The 19,229-nt window shown below is 36.3% G+C and overlaps 1 protein-coding gene across 6 annotated transcripts in view; it reads left to right on the top strand.

Annotated features, from left to right (window-relative positions):
• The window catches only part of ANKRD12 (ankyrin repeat domain 12), a 196,752-nt gene that overhangs the window by 90,223 nt on the left and 87,300 nt on the right, over nt 1-19,229 (top strand). For 4 of the 6 annotated variants that reach the window (XM_023740044.1, XM_023740045.1, XM_023740046.1 and 1 more), the window contains 3 exons: nt 3,476-3,623; nt 12,466-12,534; nt 17,970-18,116. In XM_023740044.1, the coding sequence (XP_023595812.1) occupies nt 3,476-3,623; nt 12,466-12,534; nt 17,970-18,116 (364 nt within the window). Of the gene's footprint in view, nt 1-2,287; nt 3,098-3,475; nt 3,624-12,465; nt 12,535-17,969; nt 18,117-19,229 lie in introns of those variants that run through there. The other 2 variants (XM_023740047.1, XM_004385790.2) reach the window with 2 other exon arrangements.

A 19,229-nucleotide genomic window follows, 5' to 3' on the forward strand; every position in this document is an offset into this window, starting at 1 on the left:
AATGAGTGTGAAGTGGCATGTCATTGTGGTTTTGATTTGTGTTTTTTAAGGACTAATGAGATTCAGTATCTTTTCTTGGCCATTTGTGTATATTTGTTTTTTGCAGAAATGTCTGTTCAAGTCCTTTGCACATTTTTTTTGATTTGGTTGTTTATGTTTTTGTTGTTGGGCTGTGGGAGTTCTTTATTATATTCTGTATATTAAACCTTTCAGTTATGTTTCTAAACAACATCTCTCATTCTGTGGATGTTCTTTTTACTTTCTTGACAATGTCTTTTGATGTACAAAAGTTTTTTATTGTGATGGAATTCAATTTTTCTATTTATTTTGTTGCTCATGCTTTTGGCATCATATCTGAGAATTCATTGCTAAATAAAAGGTTCTGAAGCTTTGCTCCTCTGTTCCAAGAGTTTCATGGTTTTAGCTCTTACATTTAGGGCATTGATCCACTTTGAGTTAATTTTCACATACAGTGTGAGGTAAAGATCCAACTTCATTCTTTTTTGCGTGTGGAGATTCATTTGTCCCAGCACCAATTGTTGAAAAGACTGTTGTTTCCCCATTGAATATATTTGGCAGTCTTGTCAAAAGTCATTTGGTCAGAAATGCATGGGTTTGTTTCTGGACTCTTAATTCTGTTCCATTGGTCTAAATGTCTGTCCTTACATCAGTACCAATTGATTTGAATACTGTAGCTTTATAGTCTGTTTTGACATTGGGAAGTGTGGGTCCTCCTACTTTGTTCTTGTTCAAGATTGTTTTGGCTATTCAGTGCCCCTCGCAATTCCATATGAATTTGAGGATCAACTTTTCAATTTCTTCAGAAAAGACTGTTAGAATTTTAGTAGGTATTGTGCTGACTCTGTAATCACTTTGGGTAGTATTGACACCATAACAATATTAACTCATCCAATCTGCGAACACATGTCTTTCCATTTATTTAGGTCTTTAATTTCTTTCAGCATTGTTTTATAGTTTCCAGTATATAAATTGTTCATCTCCCTGGTTAAATTTATTTTTAGGTATTTTATTGTTTAGATGAGATTACAAGTGAAATTATTTTCTCAATTTCCTTTTCAGATTATTCATTGTTGGTATATAGAAACACAGTTGATTTTTTTGTGTTGATCTTGTACCCTGCAACTTTGTTGAATTTGTTTATTAGCTCTAATAGCTTTCTTGTGGAATTTTTGGGATTTTCTATATATAGAATCATGTCATCTATGACTAAAGATACTTTTACTTCTTTTCTGATCTGAGTACCATTTATTTCTTTTTCTTGCCCAGTTGTTTCTGCTATAACTTCTAGTACAATGTTGAATAGCAGTAGTAAAAGTGGGTATCTTTATCATGTTCCTAATTTTAGGGGATAGGTACCTTTTTATATGCAAAATCTTTGGCTATGGATTTATTGTCTTTGTATAATCATTGGTTTATTTAGGTTTTCTATTTCCTTTAAAACCCTGATGGTGTAGTGTTTAAGAGCTACGGCTGCTAACCAAAAGGTTGGCAGTTCACATCCACCAGGCGCTCCTTGGAAACCCTATGTGGCAGTTCTGCTCTGTCCTGTAGGGTCGCTATGAGTCGGAATCAACTCGACGGCAACGGATATTTCCTTTATGAGCCAATTTTTAGTAGTGCATATTTTCCTAGAAAATTATTTTTCCAGGCCTTAAATTTTTAATGGCGTGAGAATGAACATAGCTTTCTTTTACAACTTTATAATATCCTTTTTGGAATTGTATTTAGATCTCGAGCCTAATGTTTATTATTTTTCTCTTCTCTCTTTTTTCATGATGAGATTTGCTAAAAGTTTTATTCTGTTGCCCCTTAAAAATCAGATTTTGGCCTCCAGACTCTCTGTTAACCCAGAACTAAAACCATTCCCGAAGCCAACTCTTCAAGACAAAGATTAGACTGGACTGTAAGACATAAAATGATACTCATGAAGAGCGTGCTTCTTAGTTCAAGTAGATATACGAGACTTAATGGGCAGCTCCTGTCTGGAGGTGAGATGAGAAGGCAGAAAGGGATAGGAGCTGGTTGAAAGGTTGAATGGACTCAGGAAATCCGGGGTGGAGAGGGGGAGTGTGCTGTCACATTATAGGGATAGCATTAGGGTCACATAACAATGTGTGTATACATTTTTGTGTGAGAAGCTAACTTGAGCTGTCAACTTTCACCTAAAGCAAAACTAAAAAAAAAAAAATTAGATTTTGGTTTCAGTCATAAAATCTACTTTCTAAAAAATTTCAGTATTTTACTTTTTATTTGCCTTTCTCCCTCCTTTCCTTCCTTCAGTTTCATTTCTGTCTTGAGTTGAAGGCTGCTGTCTTCTGCAGTTTAAATCTACTTGTAATTTGTTTCTGAGAAATCTCTGCAATTAATGGTAGTTATCACTTACTATCATAATTTGGGGAATATTCCTTTAAGCTGCCCTGCTGGGCGATTGTGGCTTAGTTCTTAGTATCAAACATATTTTTCACAAAAGAGTCGTCATATCCTAGTTTAGATGTGCTGTACCAATTTGGATATTTGATTAGGAGTGAGCTTTATAATAGCTACAGATATATATTGAAGGTAGGATACTTCACCTGACTGATGGTATTTTTATTTGATATATTGTCTTTCCTCCAGATTGAATTAAAATGTGTCCCAGTTTCTCTGATTTAAGAAACAGAGCTGTAATATTTACTGAACTAAATAGATTACCCTTTAGTCCTGTGACTCATGTACATTTACCATATTTTTTACAAATAGTGTTTATTTGCCAACTGTGTCCTCCCCCTCCACAAGGTATTTTCGTAAGTGCAGTATGCTAATTTTTTTGAAAATGAACATAGCAAACAAACTTAGAATGTGCGCATTATTTGTGTAAAAATACTGTACCTCTTTATTGATAAAGAGCACCGGTTCTTAAACTTCAGCATGCATCAGAATCACCTGGAAGGATTGTGAAAACAGATTGCTGGGTGCCACCCCTTAAGTTTCTGATTCAGTCGATCCGAGTTAGGGCCTGAAAATTTGTGTTTCTAGTAAGTTTTCAGGTGAAACTGATGCTGCTGATCCAGAGACCATTTGAGAACTACTGATATAGGTAATTAAAATATAGTTTTTAGTAAACCAGAATCTATTTAATAAACAGATTGTTCAGCCCAGAATTGCTTTTTCATATTTATGTGTTTATTCATTAGTAGTAACATTTAGATTATATTTAGACATGTAGTTAGTTCTCTTACGTTCAATATATTTTGTTCTAATGCTATTTTAAAATTCTGTTATTAAATAAGAGTATATGAAATAGGATAGAAAAATGTAATCGTTGAAGCTGGTTGTGTTGAGTACATCGTATAATGATGGTTTGTAATACTCTTTTCTACTTTTGTGTATACCTGAAATTTCTTTAATGAAGTTTTTTTTTTTTATTGTGGAGCTAGTATTGTGATAACTTCATTCATATTTGATTTCTTAATAGAGTAAAGACAAGATTGCATCTTATAGCAAAACACCAAAAATTGATCGAAGTGATGTGGGCAAGGAGATAAAAGAGAAATCGTCCATGAAACGTAAACTTCCTTTTACCATTAGCCCGTCGAGAAATGAAGAACGAGATTCAGACACAGGTAGAATGATTACTGTTTCCTGGTAAAACCTTGATTGTCTTTTGCTGGGATTTTCCGCTCTTGTGCACCATTCCTTTTTATGCCCTAGTTAATAGAGGAAATATTTGTATTTTAATATTTCAGATTTATAATTCTGGGGCAGAAATTGATATGTGGTATTTTATTACCTGAATATGATTTTCAATCAGAGATAAATAACTTGCTTTTTTCCTTCTCTTAATGTTTATCACAAATCTCTTACCATTTTCACTACTTAATTTTTAGGGGAGAATTTCTTTGAAGAAATTTACTCAGTGATAGGCAGCAGCATTAGGATATGGTAGATTTGAGAAAGAGCTATTCAGTTTTTGTAGATACATTATTGAACCCACCAAGAAAAAAAATGATGCATTTTAGATTCAGAAATGAATTAGAAATATATACCACCAAAAGAAAATTGAGACTAACTGCTTAAGCCCTGTTTATACTACTTTGGTTTTTCAAGACTCTTACATACGAGAAATTGATACATGACATCATTAATCCCAGTTATTCATAATAGATTAAAACCTTATTACCACTATATAATAAATTACTAGTTTGTGTTTTAGCCCTCAACTAATCGTTTCTTGAAATTAATATAAGCCTGAATGTTTGGTATTTGTGGGGTTGTGTATTTATTATAATGGTTTTATCCTGTGCATTAAATACTAACGATGAACTGTTCTTAAGTATGTTTTAGCTTCACAACCATCTATCTAGGAGGGGTTTAATAGCCAGTATATATGAAGAACTTCCACAGCTTAACAGCAAAACAACAAACAACCCAATCAAAACAGTGGGCTAAAGACATTATATTCTTTGTTAAATTTCAAGTTACGGTGGTTTCTTCCAGAGATTCCGAATTTTTTTTCCCCTGAAGCATAACTCTCAAGTATCCTTAAGTAATATTTTTAAACTATTAATAAGGTCACTTAGCTGAGAAGAAGGCCCTTGTGTATTGTTAGATATCTATTTAAGATTTAACTTCTCTCATATTTTCTCTCTGGAGGTTGTTTGCTAGTCATATTTTAATTACTTACGTTACCCAAGTTTTGTTTTCCATTAATAGGAGGGAAGGGGTTTTGCTAAATTCAGAGAAACTAACATTTTTTAGGAATGAATAAGGTTTCAAAAGAATAAACTTCCCATGAGAGCCTTTGTTTTAGATCAGGTGGATTATTTGTCTTTTATTTAAAGTAAATGAGAAAAAGTTAATTAGGAAGACATGAACTTTTAGGCATTGAATAAACGTAATCTGAGTCATATTTTATTAATTGGGTTATAAATTTTTTTTCCCTGTTATATTTTCCCACTGTTTGAATCTAGTGGGATATTGTAGCTCTCTCTAAGACTCATAACAAATTCCTGTTCTTCTTTTAGAAGTACTACATACCATTACAACACAAGATATGATGGATTTAAAACATATTTTTTGTCGGCTGGATTTGTGAATTTTAGTAAATAATGGATGAAGGCTTTGGTTTTACATCCAGTAAACACACATACAAAACCAAAACATTAAAAAGAACTTTCCTAGGCCTAAAGCAAGATGTGTTATTTACAATCCAGCTGTCTTCTTTTAATTTCTATAATTTTAAGAAATAAGTAGAGTCCAGAATACTATTAAATAAAAATTTCAAAATGAAAGATGTTTATAGCATCAGCCCCCATATTTGACATTGATCTTTTCTATAGAGTTTACTGTATTTTAAACTGTTAACTGTAACTATAAATATACTTTTGACAAAAGTAAAAACCAAAACCAAACTCACTGCCATCGAGTTGATTGCGACTCATAGCGACCCTACAGGACAGAGTACAACTGCCCCATAGGGTTTCCAAGGAGCGCCTGGTGGATGCAAACTGCTGACCTTTTGGTTAGCAGCCAGACGCTTAGCCACTTGCCACCAGGACTCCTGGCAAAGGTATAGAAGGGAATATGACAACCCTCATCTTAAAATACTCAGTATTTAAAGACCTCTTAAATATGAAAAGAAAAAAAAAATGAGGAAGTGGTTGAAAGATACAAGCAAGTGGTTCAGAACAGTAGAATTACAATTTGCAAAGAAATAGATGGAAAAAATATATCAATAGTAATAAAAAAAAGTTAGAACAAATTTTGCCTGTGGATTTGACAAAATTGTTAATCTAAATCCTATCCAGTGGTTGGTCACAGTTGGAAATGGGAACTCTGTAGTTCATTTTAGGAATATCTTGTTGGAGGTAAATATGACAACTTATATCAAAAACTAAAAAGTTTCTTAACATTCAGCTAATTTCTTCTTTTGACATTTGTTCTGTATAAATAAATATTGATAAAACCAAAAATTTAAAACATGTTATCTCAGCTTTCTTTATAATAGCCACCAAAAGAAGGGGGGAGACAGGAAAATAGTGACAGGTAATATAGAAGTTCTGAAATTTATCGTAAATAAATCCAAGGAAGAAAATTATTTTGCCCTTAGAAATAACATTGTAGAAGAATAATATGACATGGAAAGATGTTCATGGTATACCAAAACCAAACCCGTTACTGTTGAGTCTATTCTGACTCATAGTGACTCTGTAGGAGACAGTAGAACTGCCCCATAGGGTTTCTCAGGAGTGGCTGGTGGATTCAGACTGCCAGCCTTTTGGTTAGCAGCCAAGCTCCTAACCACTGTACCACCAGGGCTCTGTTCATGGTATAGGAAATGAAAAAATAAGTTGAAATAATGTGCACTTTGATTCTATTAAATTCATATGCTGCATACTGTGTTTATATGTATGTGCACACATGACATATATAAACAGGTACATGGAAAAATAAAACAAGACTTCGGGTATAAAAGATTATTTCAGAGTAGAACTAAGCCTAAACCGAGTGAGTGTATTTGGGTACACAACAGAATGTAAATGTTATAAACTTTGGTTCAGTGAAAATAACAGAGGGCAAGAAGTAAGGAGAAGTGTTCGTAGTGCTTCTCAGCTCATCATCTTTCATAGCAAGGGATTGACTGATGTTATCTAAGATGGGAATATGTTTTGTTTTTTTTTTTAAATGATTACTTAAACTTTATATATATTTAGAGGAGTGCTTGGAATGATGTTCACCTGATGTTAACACTTTGCTTCCAGGATTTGGGGTGATTTGTTACTTTTTCTTTGTGCTCTTGTATGGCTTGAATTTTTTAAAATAATGAACATATATTATTTTTTATAAAACAAAGCCATTACTTTTTTAAACAAATGTATTCATATCCTTGTCCAAAGAAGGCTCAGTAGTCCCCAAAATCAACAATAATGCCATCCACTGGGTGAGTGATTCTTTTTTGTTAAAATTATTGTACTTTAGATGCAGGTTTACAGAACAAACTACCTTCTCATTAAACAGTTAGTACACATATGTTTTATGACATCGGTTACCAAACCCACAACATGTCAATACTCTCCCTTCTCGACCTCGGGTTCCTTATTACAGGCTTTCCTGTCCCCTCCTGCCTTCTAGTCCTTACCCCTGGGCTGGTGTGCCGCTTTAGTCCCATTTTGTTTTGCGGACATGTCTAATCTTTCGCTGAAGGGTGAACCTCAAGAGTGACTTCATTACTGAGCTAAAAGGGTGTCCGGGAGTCATACTCTCAGGGTTTCTTCAGTCTCTGTCAGGCCAGTAAGTCTAGTCTTTTTTTGTGAGTTAGACCAGCTCTGTCCTGGACCCTCTATTGTGATCTCTGTCTGAGCAGTCAATGGTAGTACCCAGGCATCATCTAGTTGTACTGGACTCAGTCTGGTGGAGGCCGTGGTAGCTGTCGTCCGTTAGTCCTTTGGACTAATCTTTTCCTTGTATCCTGTTCTCTTCATTTTCCCTTGCTCCCGAAGGGGTGAGACCAGTGGAGTATCTTAGATGGCCGCTCACAGGCTTTTAAGACCCCAGACACAACTCACCAAAGTAGAATGTAGAACATTGTCTTTATAAGCTTATGTCATGCCAGTTCAGCTAGATGTCCCCCGAGACCATGGTCTCCACAGCCCTCAGTCCAGTAATTCAGTCCCTCAGGGAGTTTGGATGTGTCTGTGGAGCTTCCATGACCTTGCCTTGTACAGGTTGTGCTGGCTTCCCCAGTGTTGTGTACTGTCTTACCCTTCACCAAAGTTACCACTTATCTATTTAGTGTTTTCCCATCCCCACCCCTCCCCTGCCCTCCCTCATATGGATGAGTGATGCTTAGTCTTTGTTTTAAGATATCCTACTGTATCTTAGAAGGCGCCCTGGTGGCGCAGTAGTTAAGTGTTTGGCTACTAACTGAAAGGTTGGCAGTTCGAACCCACCAGTTGCTCCGTGGGGGAAAGATATGGCAGTCTGCTTCCGTAAAGATTTTCAGCCTTGAATTCACAAAGAAAGACACAGACTGGAGGAATCCCTGCGACTGTGGTCCCCGGACACTCTGCTAACTCAGAACTGAAACCACTCCTAAAGCCCACTTTTCAGACAAAAATTAGACAGGCCTATTAAACAAACACATGTGAGCAACGTGCTTCTTAGTTCAGTAAAGTATATGAGACTAAGATGAGAAGGCGGAAAGGGACAGGAAAACTGGACAGGTGGACACAGGGAACCCGGGGTGGAAAGAGGGAGAGTGTTATCACATCGTGAGGATTGCAACCAGTGTCAAAAAACAGTATGTGTGTAAATTTCTGAACGAGAAACTAACTTGAACTGTAAACTTTCACCTAAAGCACAGTAAAGGAAGGAAGAAAGAAAAAGATTCACAGCCTTGGAAACCCAATGGGGCAGTTCTGCTCTGTCCTGTAGGGTCGCTGTGACTTGGAATTGACTCAGTGGCAACGGGTTTTTTTCTTTTTACTGTGCCTTAAACTTTCTAAATTCTCAGTTATCTGATAATATTTTTTAATACCATTTTTCTAGAAAAGTAATTACTTGACAAGACAGATAAAATTTGGGAAAGAATTATAGCATAATTTGAAGTCACGACTGTGTTCTTAACTGCATAATACCAGTCTTTCTGAATTACTTAATTGATTTCAGGAAATCTCCAATATATCTACTTATATTATTCTAATATCTATCCCACATTGTCCTATCCTATGAGAGAATTCTTATAAATTTTGTCCCCTGGAATGTTAAGCCACTATGTACAACAATCAGTTGAAACTGTAGAGGTATAAAAGCAAGTATTTCTCAGCTGAAAGACATATTACTTTTTATACTTACTGCATCAACTTGCTTTATCAATTATTTTTAGCTTTTACTTTCAATATCGCCTATTCTAGAATCCTGACATTGTGTTTATAATGGAGGTGTAAATCATAGCATAGTGTTTATTATTAGAAACTTCAGAATCTGGCAGACCAGGTTTCAGTCCCTACTCAGCCCTGTACTAGCCCTGGCTAAATAAGTTACAATTTCTTCATCTCTAAAAGTACGTATAATTAACACTAACTTAAGAGAGTTGTGATCTTTAAGTCAAATAGCATGTGTAAAATCAGTTTGTGATATATTAATGAAACATAACAGAAACTGAGTAACACTGGATTCATTAGATAGGGGTTTTTTAATCAAATGCAGTAAGAAGGCCAGGCATGGGCTGTCCAGAGTTGGCATAGCATCTTAATAATGGCATCAAGGACTGGGCTCCTTTCATCTTTATACTCTGCTACCCTTGGCTTTGTCCGTGAATTTTTTGCTAACAGTCACAAGATACCTGCTGCATCTTCCTGGGCAGGAAGTAGGAGGGGAAGGAGCAAGGACAAAAGTGTCTTTCTTCTTGAGACACTTGACTTTTTTATTGATGAAACAGTCTCCCTAGGAGCTTGTGCCTGCATCTTGTTGGTTAGGCTACCCTAGTTGCAAAGAAGTCTGGAAAGTCATATTGTCATCCTGGTCAGAATAGGAGTATTCATGGTAAGAAGGGAAGAATGAATTTTGAGTTAGGCACTTTACAGTGTCTGCCACTATATATAAAGTGTTTAACACAGTAATCGGTAGCTGATAATTGCTGTTACATTTAGTGATTATTAAAGTTTCTACCTAAGTGAACTTTCTTTCTCCATTATCAGTCATAAAATCATACTTATTTTCTTTCCTAGTCTTTTGCCATGCAAGGGGAAGCAATAATCCCTCGACATGAAAGTTGTTAAACAGCTATCTGAAGGCTGCATGTCAGAGTGTCTCTTCTTGGTCTCCAAACTAAATTTGCAATTACTTTTGTATGAGTCATGCCATCAAGAACATCTCTTTATTATTCATTCTCAGGAGTGAGGCTACAGGGCTAAAAGGGTTAAGTATCTGTATGATTCCTGATGTCTCTCCAAAATATAGTTACAAAGCTTCCAGCAGTATATGAATGCTTTTTAACCCTAAATAACATTGGGGGGTTTGTTTGCTCTTTAGGTCTGATAGATCTGCGGTGTTCTCTGCAGGAAAACCAGTAGTGCTTCATTATTGTAGTTTGGGCATGTTTAAATAACTAGATGGCTTTTATTCTGTAATAATATTTGTTTCCTTTTAGTAAGCATTATTATTTGCTTGGAGTTCTGGGTGGCACAAATGGCTAATCACTTGACTCTTAGCCTAAAGGTTGGCTGTTCCAACCCACCCAGAGGTGCCGTGGAAGATAGACCTGGTGACCTGCTTCCAAAAGGTCACGGCCTTGAAAACCCTGTGGAGCAGTTCTACTCTGCACATATGGGGTCATCATGAGTCAGAATCAACTCTGCAGCAATTGGTTTGGTTTTTAAGTTATTATTTGCTTACTAAATTTTTCTTTTGGCACATGTAGATAATGTGATAGGAGAAAATTCAAAGAGGTTTGGTATGGTCTGTTTGGGGGTCCATGGTGGCAGTTGTAGGGCTTGCTGAGATTTTATAAACTAAAGTCTTCTCTACCAACCATTTTTATAAATTCTATTTTCCTGAGTGTTTAGATGCCATTAAACGATTTGCTTATTTAATATGACTCAAGCAAATTTAGGGAAACTTTTTTTAAAAAAAGAAAAGACAATTTTTTTGGTAACTTCTTTGAAGTAGCAGATAAAATCTTTGCTTAATAAGGATGATCACTTTCGGTGATTTTCATGGAGATTATTTTTTATACACTCCTTTACACAGGATTTTATATGAAACTTTCGAAACATACAGTATAGATCTTTTAAATCATTTTTAGTATTTTTCTCGTGTTCTCTTGTACCCCAAAACAGAATATTAATTTTAAATCATGTCTTTTAAAATACAAGTATTGCTTGTTTTGCCTCTCTATACTCTATCAGGAAGAGATCATTGCTCTGCTTAGCACTCGGTTTTACGTCAGTCTCATAGGTAGCAATTGCTTCACCCCAGTGTAGCATCAGTTTAAGGCCCCTTTAATTTTCCAGCTCCTAAATTAAATCTTTATGGTATACATATTCAAATGTCCCAATACAAACATAGTTCATTGAGTATAAAGCAAAGAGTATCTGGGCTAGGATAGGTTGGTTACTTCCAAAGGAAGATTTGGAGAAACTATTGCACTACTTTTATTAATGCATATCATTGAAAGTTGAGTTCATCCACTGTGCTTTAGCCTGTCAAAGTAGTATGATCTACTTTGTTATCCGTTTAATTCTGTTTGTTCACACAACCTATTGGTTACCACTTTGTCTTTACTTTGCAAACTGTGGAGGCCATTTTTGATTTTTTGATTGTCTATAAAATGAAATGTCAGATATTACTCTTCATGGTATTCGTACAGTTGCTAACTTAATGCGTTCAGTTCAAAATGTAAGTGTTCATTGGCAAACCTTACCATTCAGTCCGTGTAACAAATATTTGAGTGCCTACTTGCCATCTTCCACATTGAGCCTTGAATGTACATTGATAAATAAAGCTGACAGAATCCCTGGCCTCATGGATCCTACAATCTAGCAGTCATTTTGGAAAAAGGGCTTGAATTGTGTACAAATAACAAAATTAGATCTCAGAGTTAAAAAGAGAAATCTAGTGTTAGGATTAGGTTGAAGGTGTAAGTTTGAACTTTCATAATGTGTCGGAACTTCCGACTTGGAAATGAATATAGAAATATTAAATGAACCCATTTACTTAGAAGTGGTCTAAATGTTACTAATGATTTCCCCGCTTTTAATTGAGTGAACCTTCTTATTACTAAACTTCTAGGCCTGTCTTTAAAATTTCTAAGTACTATGTTTAAGGGGTTAAAACGACAGAAGTAAAAGTATCTGCTCTGGGCATACAGCCAAGGTCACTTCTCCATATTCTTATTTCTCTGTCATGAGTCTTTAGGCAGAATTTCATACTCTTATTGTAACTGATAAACTCTGTTCTGATGCAGGCTCCTTTCTTTCTCAGAGGGCTTTAGTAGTGGTCAGTGTAGGAATCGTATCATTTGAAATGTGTGTGATTTATGGAAGGTCTGTAGTGTAGAACACAAAGAGTGATTCAGTTCTGTTATCCAAGTGTTGTAAAGACAAATTCTAAACAGAAAAATGATAGCATACTGCTGCTTTTATCACTACTCAGAGATTGAAAAAAATATGTAGCCTCAAAGACGATGGTATGTTTTAATGAGCAGCATCAGTAGTATCTGTTGCAAACTGCATGGTTGACTTTCTCAACTTGTGAAATGATCCATTTGAAGAAGCTGAAATCTTAGGTATTGGTTAAATCTGTGTTTTAAATGTGCTTTTGGCTTTACCTTAAAAATAATCTTTTGGAAAACCAATGATAGATCATTGACTGAGTGGGGGTCTTTTGAAAAATGTTGATTTGTTGAATTCTGCATTTCCCTTCGTGTGCTTTTTTTCTTTTCTCCTGTCTCTTCTCATTCTGTAGATTCAGATCCAGGACATACAAGTGAAAATTGGGGGGAGAGACTTATATCTTCTTACAGGACATACTCAGGTAATTAGATTATCAGGTGCTCCTATTTAGCCAGTGGTTTCTGTTGCATTTACAGTTAATTATTGGATTACAGATAACTTTCCAAACCAGTATATAGATATCTTTGGTTGAATAAATGAACTACATGAATGACAACAAATTACCCAGTTTTTGTTCTGAAATGTCCAGTCCCTCATATCTAACACATGCAACATATAAGCAGGACTGCTGCATACCGCCACTCAGGTTCTGTACAGCACAACTTGGGGACACTGTTCCCATAAAAATCAATGTGCAAGGCAACCCCTGAGGTTGTGCAGTGCCGCAGTCCCTGTGGGGAGATACCCATGGTCTATTTTGTTGTATAACGTTCACAAGATATACCACGTATGCTGATTCTGATAGTGTCATCTTATCCTTCGATCATGCAGTGTTGTTGAAAAACAAAATGAAAAAAATTTTTCCATTGAACTTTTTAGTCCTTATTGACTTTGCTACCTAGTTAACTAAAAGTGGCTTAAGGCACCAGGTTACCTGGAGAAATGCCTTTATCATTTACTGTGTTGGGACCTCTCTTTTCTGCTGTGTCACAATATTACATGTTTTGATTCATGAATACAAGAGAATATATAAATATTATCATTTTAAAATAAAGAGTGAATGTATTCTCTCTAGCATGTGAAAACCAATTGGTTAGGTGTATTGGGTGTCTTTTTTTCTTTTAAATAGGCTGACATTTTTTATCTCTGGGCTTTTCTTCATGTAAATATTGTGTAGTCACTGGGTATTGAAGTGAACAGTTTTCAGCATATGACATTTAGCTGTAAAAGCTGAAGTTAGTCTTCTGTTTCTAGTATACTTTTTATTTACTTCATAAATTTGTGGGGTTGGGTAGGGATGGTAGTGACACCAAATAAATACCCTTAAAATTATCCTGAAAGCAGTTAATTGAGCTGATAAATCAAAATTTTGGGTGGGGGGCAGATTTACAATCGGCATTAAACTTAAAAGAGCTATGGTTACGATGGAGTTCGGCACACTTTTCTGAAATGGACTCCTAAATGCCAGGAGGGTCCTTGGGTGGCTGAAACAGTTAAGCACTGGCCTCTAATCAAAAGTTTGGTGATTTGAATTCACCCAGAGGCACTGCAGAAGAAACGCCTGGCGATCTACTTCTGAAAGGTTACAGCCATGAAAACCCTATGGAGCGCAGTTCTACTCTGAAACACATGGGGTCACCATGAGTCAGAATCGACTCAGTGGCAACTGGTAAGCACCAAGATGCACCTGAAAGAGCTGTATGTGAGGAAGCTATCCATTAGTATCCTTGCCAGAAGTCAGCAACCAGAAGATAAGGCACTCAGCTGTTAGAGATTCATGTAGTTATTTTAGAACCAGAAAATAGTAGCAAAAATTGTTCTCAGAATTGAAGTACAGGCAGGCCCCGGGTTACGAATGAAATCTGTTCCTAACTGTGTCTTTAAGGCGAATTTGTCGGTAAGTTGGAACAGGTTCATACTGTTCTTATTTAGCCTTCCTTTAGTGCAAGAAAAGACTCGAAACAACTGGACTAAACCAAAAGCTAAGAAGTTTCTGGAACATGACAAACACTTCGAGAGACAGAGTAGCAGGAGCAGGAGTTTGGGGACCATAGTTTTAGGGGACATCTAGGTCAACTGGCATAACACAGTTTATTAAAAAAAGTTCTGCATCCCACTTTGGTGAGTGGAGTCTGGGGTCTTAAAAGCTAGAGAGTGACCATCTAAGATGCATCAGTTGGTCCCAACTCACCTGGAGCAAAGGAGAATGAAGAACACCAAAGACACAAGGAAAGTATCAGCCCAAGGGACACATAAATCAGAGACTTCATCAGCCTGAGACCAGAAGAACTAGATGGTGCCCGGCTACCACCAGTGACCACCCTGACAGGGAACACAACAGAGATTTCCTGACGGAGCATGAGAAAAGTAGGATGCAGAACTCAAATTCTAGTAAAAAGCCCAGACTTAATGGTTTGACTGAGACTGGAGGGACCCTGGAAGACATGGCCCTTGGACTTTCTGTTAGCCCAAAACTGAAACCATTCCAGAGTCCAACTCTTCAGGCAAAGATTAGACTGGACTGTGGAACATAAAATGATACTCGTGAAGAGTGTGCTTCTTAGCTCAAGTAGATACATGAGACTAAATGGGCAGCTCCTGTCCAGAGGTGAGATGAGAAGGCAGAGAGGATCAGGAGCTGTTTGAATGGACGTGGGAAATCCGGGGTAGGAAGAAGGAGTGTGCTGTCACAGTATAGGGAGAGCAACTAGGGTCACATAACAATGTGTGTATAAATTTTTGTATGAGAAACTAACTTGAATTGTAGACTTTCACTTAAAGCACAATAAAATAAAAAAAAAGAATATGAAAAGAAAAAAGGCTCGAAGCCTTTTCAGTGATTTAGAAGCTGTGTGTGCAGCAAGTGAAGGTGATTGTGATGAAGAATTTGTTGCAGGTGATTGTTTCAAAGTGAGGGCAAATTTACATAACACGAAAGGGCAAGTATGAGTTGTCTGTAAGTCAGACGTTTGTAACCCAGGGACTGCCTGTGTACACACTGCAGGTATACACACACAATAAATGTGATTGATTTGATTATGTTCATCCAGTGTGTGCCATTCTTTACACAGTGCTTTGTGGGAAAATGTCATACTCTTACTTAAATTTGAGACAGTGGAGGTTTATGAACCAGTTCCCCAAGACAGGACCTGAAAAGAAGGCATTTCTGAAGGTCCTATGAACCCTGACAGAAAGAATGTTGGATTGTTAAAAAGTCCATTTCTCTGGGGTTTTTTTTTTTTTTTTTGCTTTTAAATAGTCTTAAGTAAATCTTTCGGATTTTTTCCTATGACTAATCTCTAGGCAGGAGTCCCTGGGTGGCACAAAATGGTAAGTGCTCGTCCACTAGCCAAAAGGTTGGCAGTTCGAATGTACTCAGAGGCGCGGCTGAGGACAGCCCTGGTGATCTGCTTCTGAAAGATCACAGCCTTGAAAACCCTATAGAGCAGTTCTGCTCTGCACACGGGGTTGCCATGAGTCAGAATCAACTCAGTGGCAGCTAACAACAATCTCTAGGCAGGCTGAGTGGAATTTCACATCTATAGTAGACTGAAAAATGAGCACATTTTGTCAGTGTACTGATGCTTTAACGTTCTGATGTGTTATTGGGACAAATAAAAATGTATTTTAGTAACTGAAACTTGAGAAGTACCTAACTCTCTTTCATATACTATATGATAGTATTTTACTTGGACAGGTCAGAGGAAGCAAGTTCTTCACAGGATAGACCCCCAAATAGTCAGACTCTGCTGAATGCTTTAAACTTGTAAAAGCACACTTTGGGACATATTAATATTAACACTTAGGAATTTTGAAGAATAATAGATGTATATAGTTGTCTGTAACCTGGATACCTTATACCACCTACTATTCACTTACCATCTTTTCCTGTCCCATGTAAAACATGAACTCAGACAAATCACTAAGGTAACTAACTTAGAGAAAAAATAGAGTTCAAATTGAATGCCAGCATTTTATTTGAATTTTTGCTTAAATATTTACAGCATATCCAGTTTACTAATTCTTTTCCAAAGTGTAATAATTATGTCTTTGTTCATTTGGCAGCATGGAATTCTAATAATGAATTTATAAGTGTCTCACTTTTTTCCGTAAGCTGAGTATATGTCACATTAGAGAGTATTCTTTTTAAAACATTGTATAAAATTCACTAAGTTTTTTTCTTTGTTTCCCCCAATTACGGGGTTTTATTTCTTTTCCTTAAAACATCCTCTTCTTGTCTACTTTCTATAAAATTTTCACACTGTTAAATATTTTAATTTTAGGGGAAAGATACATTTATTTTATTTAAATTTTTTTTAAGTCAGATGGAAAGCCATTAAAATAACAATTCTAGTTCCTCATTAAATACTAGAGAACCAAGGCCTACAGAAAACTAATGGGAGAAGTATATGTTTCAGAAAAATAATAGGCTTTTCCAAAAGACCTGTTTAGGGCTTTATAATAAATTTAGTGATAGGTTAAATACTGAGAGGAGACTGAATTTGTACTAAGTTGGATTATTAATGATAATATGAAAATAAAAGATTAAATTATGAGTAAAGATTGATTTAACTAAGTCTTGAACAATTTTTTTTGTTATGTAAGAAACAAATATTCAACAAAACACATTTTAGGAGCCACTGAATTTTGAGTGGTTTGTGGGCAACAAAGTTTGAGCCTTAGGTCCCCTAATCTTTCTAGGCAGTTAAGATGCCAGTACCTTAAATAAGTGGTACACTGGAAGAATTATTTCTTAAAGTTCTTAGGCCTGCTAATGTTATCAAACTATTACTATTAGTTTCTTGGAACTTTCTAATGAATAAATGCTTATTTCCTATTCTAGCTGCTGACCACATATGCCTGAAAAGAGGCACTGTATTGACTCATTTTTGCAATTTTTTTCAATTTATTTATTTATTTTTAATTTTAATTTTTTTAAGTTTGTAGCTCTTTTCTGCAAGGACCTTTAAACCTTGATCTGTAGATCCCAGCTATTTCTAAAGGGCTATGGGGTTTCCCAAGAAGTAGATACCTAGGCAGGTAATAACCAGGTAATCTACATTAGCTTGCACAGAGCCATCTGCATTAACTCCCAGAGAATTCCTTAAGAAAGGAATAACATCTGCATCTGTATCTCTCTCACCTGTGGAATCCAGTTCAATCTGATTTTCCTGGCACTTAATGAGGAATGCTGGCAGCATTGCTAAATCTGAGAGCTAACTTTGTGACAAATCAGATCTCTCTGAAAGGGGCCTTGGAAATGGTTCTTTCGTAGGATCTCTGTTAACCCAGCGCTGCACAGAACCTCTAATTTGCCAGTTTTCAGCTTTGATAAGTATAATTTATCAAATTATATTTGATGGGGTACTTTTTCTCACTAGGTGTTCAGTGTGATGACACCTGTCTAAGTGATGAGACACTTAGCTCCTGAAGAGTGTGCACATCATTAGGTAAACCAGGGAAGTCATTGGAAGAAACATTGCTGGCGAGTTATCAGTGATTGAGAATGAAATGGTGAATGAAATAGAAGTTTCAAAGATAATACTACTAAAGGATATTTGAAGTGTTACTGAGGAGGTTAAATTTTAATAGAACAAATCATTAAAATACAAATTTTACTAGAAGTAAATTTCTAAAAGTTATTAATTTTCTAGAAACAATAGCATTAAAAATATACTTTTCCAAAGCATTCAGGAAGAAGGTGGCTTATACAAAAAGTCCAGGGCTCTTTTGTCTGGCTATTACTAGCTCATATATCATACACATTTCTCATATATATAGCATCTGTTGAAAGTCTTACGTTTTGCCTTTGAGTATATTTGTTTTAGATTCCTGCATATCTGTTAATAATTCCAGAGAAAGAAGGTCCGGAAAAGAAGAAAACAAAAAAGGAAGCTGGAAGTAAGAAACCGGCACCAGCTGGCATCCTGTTTGGTTACCCGCTCTCTGAGCGAAAGCAGATGGCGCTCCTCATGCAGATGACGGCAAGGGACAACAGCCCAGGTGACACCTACTGTCCTTGCGTCTGGCTGTGTTTTCAGTTTGCCTCAGGCTGCTCTAGGCTTGTTCAAACAGTCATTTTTAACTGCTTTGGATTCTGATCCCTTACTGGATTTAAACAGAATTTGTGACAGTTTGTTGTCTCTAACCCTCACTAGATGAGAAGCTAAATGAGAGCAAGAATCTCTGCTCTTAGTAGGCATTCAGTAAATGTTTGCCGGATAAAATGAGTCATTTAGAAATGGGTTACTCAGCTTGAGAAATCCATTTCAGAGCTGCGTGCTTTTACGTAAGATTTGTTTTCTCCCATTTCTGTAAGGCTGCTTGCAGATTTATAGTTTACTTTTCGGTTGACTGACATCCTGCTGATAAACTGGTAATCTTACCACATTACTACTTTTAAGATTTACAAAATTTTCTTTTGAAAAGAAAAATATCTGCAGTATACTATGTATGTTTAATATTTCATTTCATACTTCTAATTAAGGTGTCGTCTCACATGAAGTTACATAATTCTCATTGACTGATAGAACAAAATAAATCAGTTTTGTCCGGAAGGAAAAATGAATATTTTGGCTCTGCATTCACGGTGTGTTTATATAGTGTCTGGGTATCATAATACCCAAACCAAACCAAACCCATGGCCATCGAGTCGATTCCGACTCATGTTGACCCTATATGACACAGTAAAACTTACCTTGGTTTTCAAGGCTGTAAATTTTTACTGAAGCAGACTGCTACATCTTTCTCCTGTGGATCAGCTGGTGGGTTCGAACCACCGACCTTTTGGTTAGCAGCTGAGCGTTTTAACCACTGCACCACCAGGGCTCCTAGCAGGTAACATAATAAAAACCCAAAAACCTATTGCTGTTGAGTAGATTTCAACTCATAGCGACCATATAGGACAGAGTAGAACTGCCCCATATAGCGTTTCCAAGGAGTATCTGGTAGATTCGAACTGCTGACCTTTTGCTTAGCATCTGAGCTCTTATTAACCCCTGTACCACCAGGGCTCCGGTAACCTAAGAGACCTTTTACAATGCATTGAAATAGACAGTTTTCCCTGTTAACTTTTCCTGTCTTGGCTCTCCTTTAAAGACTGAGAGAACATGATAA

The sequence above is a fragment of the Trichechus manatus genome, unplaced genomic scaffold, assembly GCF_000243295.1.
Source record: "Trichechus manatus latirostris isolate Lorelei unplaced genomic scaffold, TriManLat1.0 scaffold00146, whole genome shotgun sequence".
Taxonomy (NCBI): domain Eukaryota; kingdom Metazoa; phylum Chordata; class Mammalia; order Sirenia; family Trichechidae; genus Trichechus; species Trichechus manatus.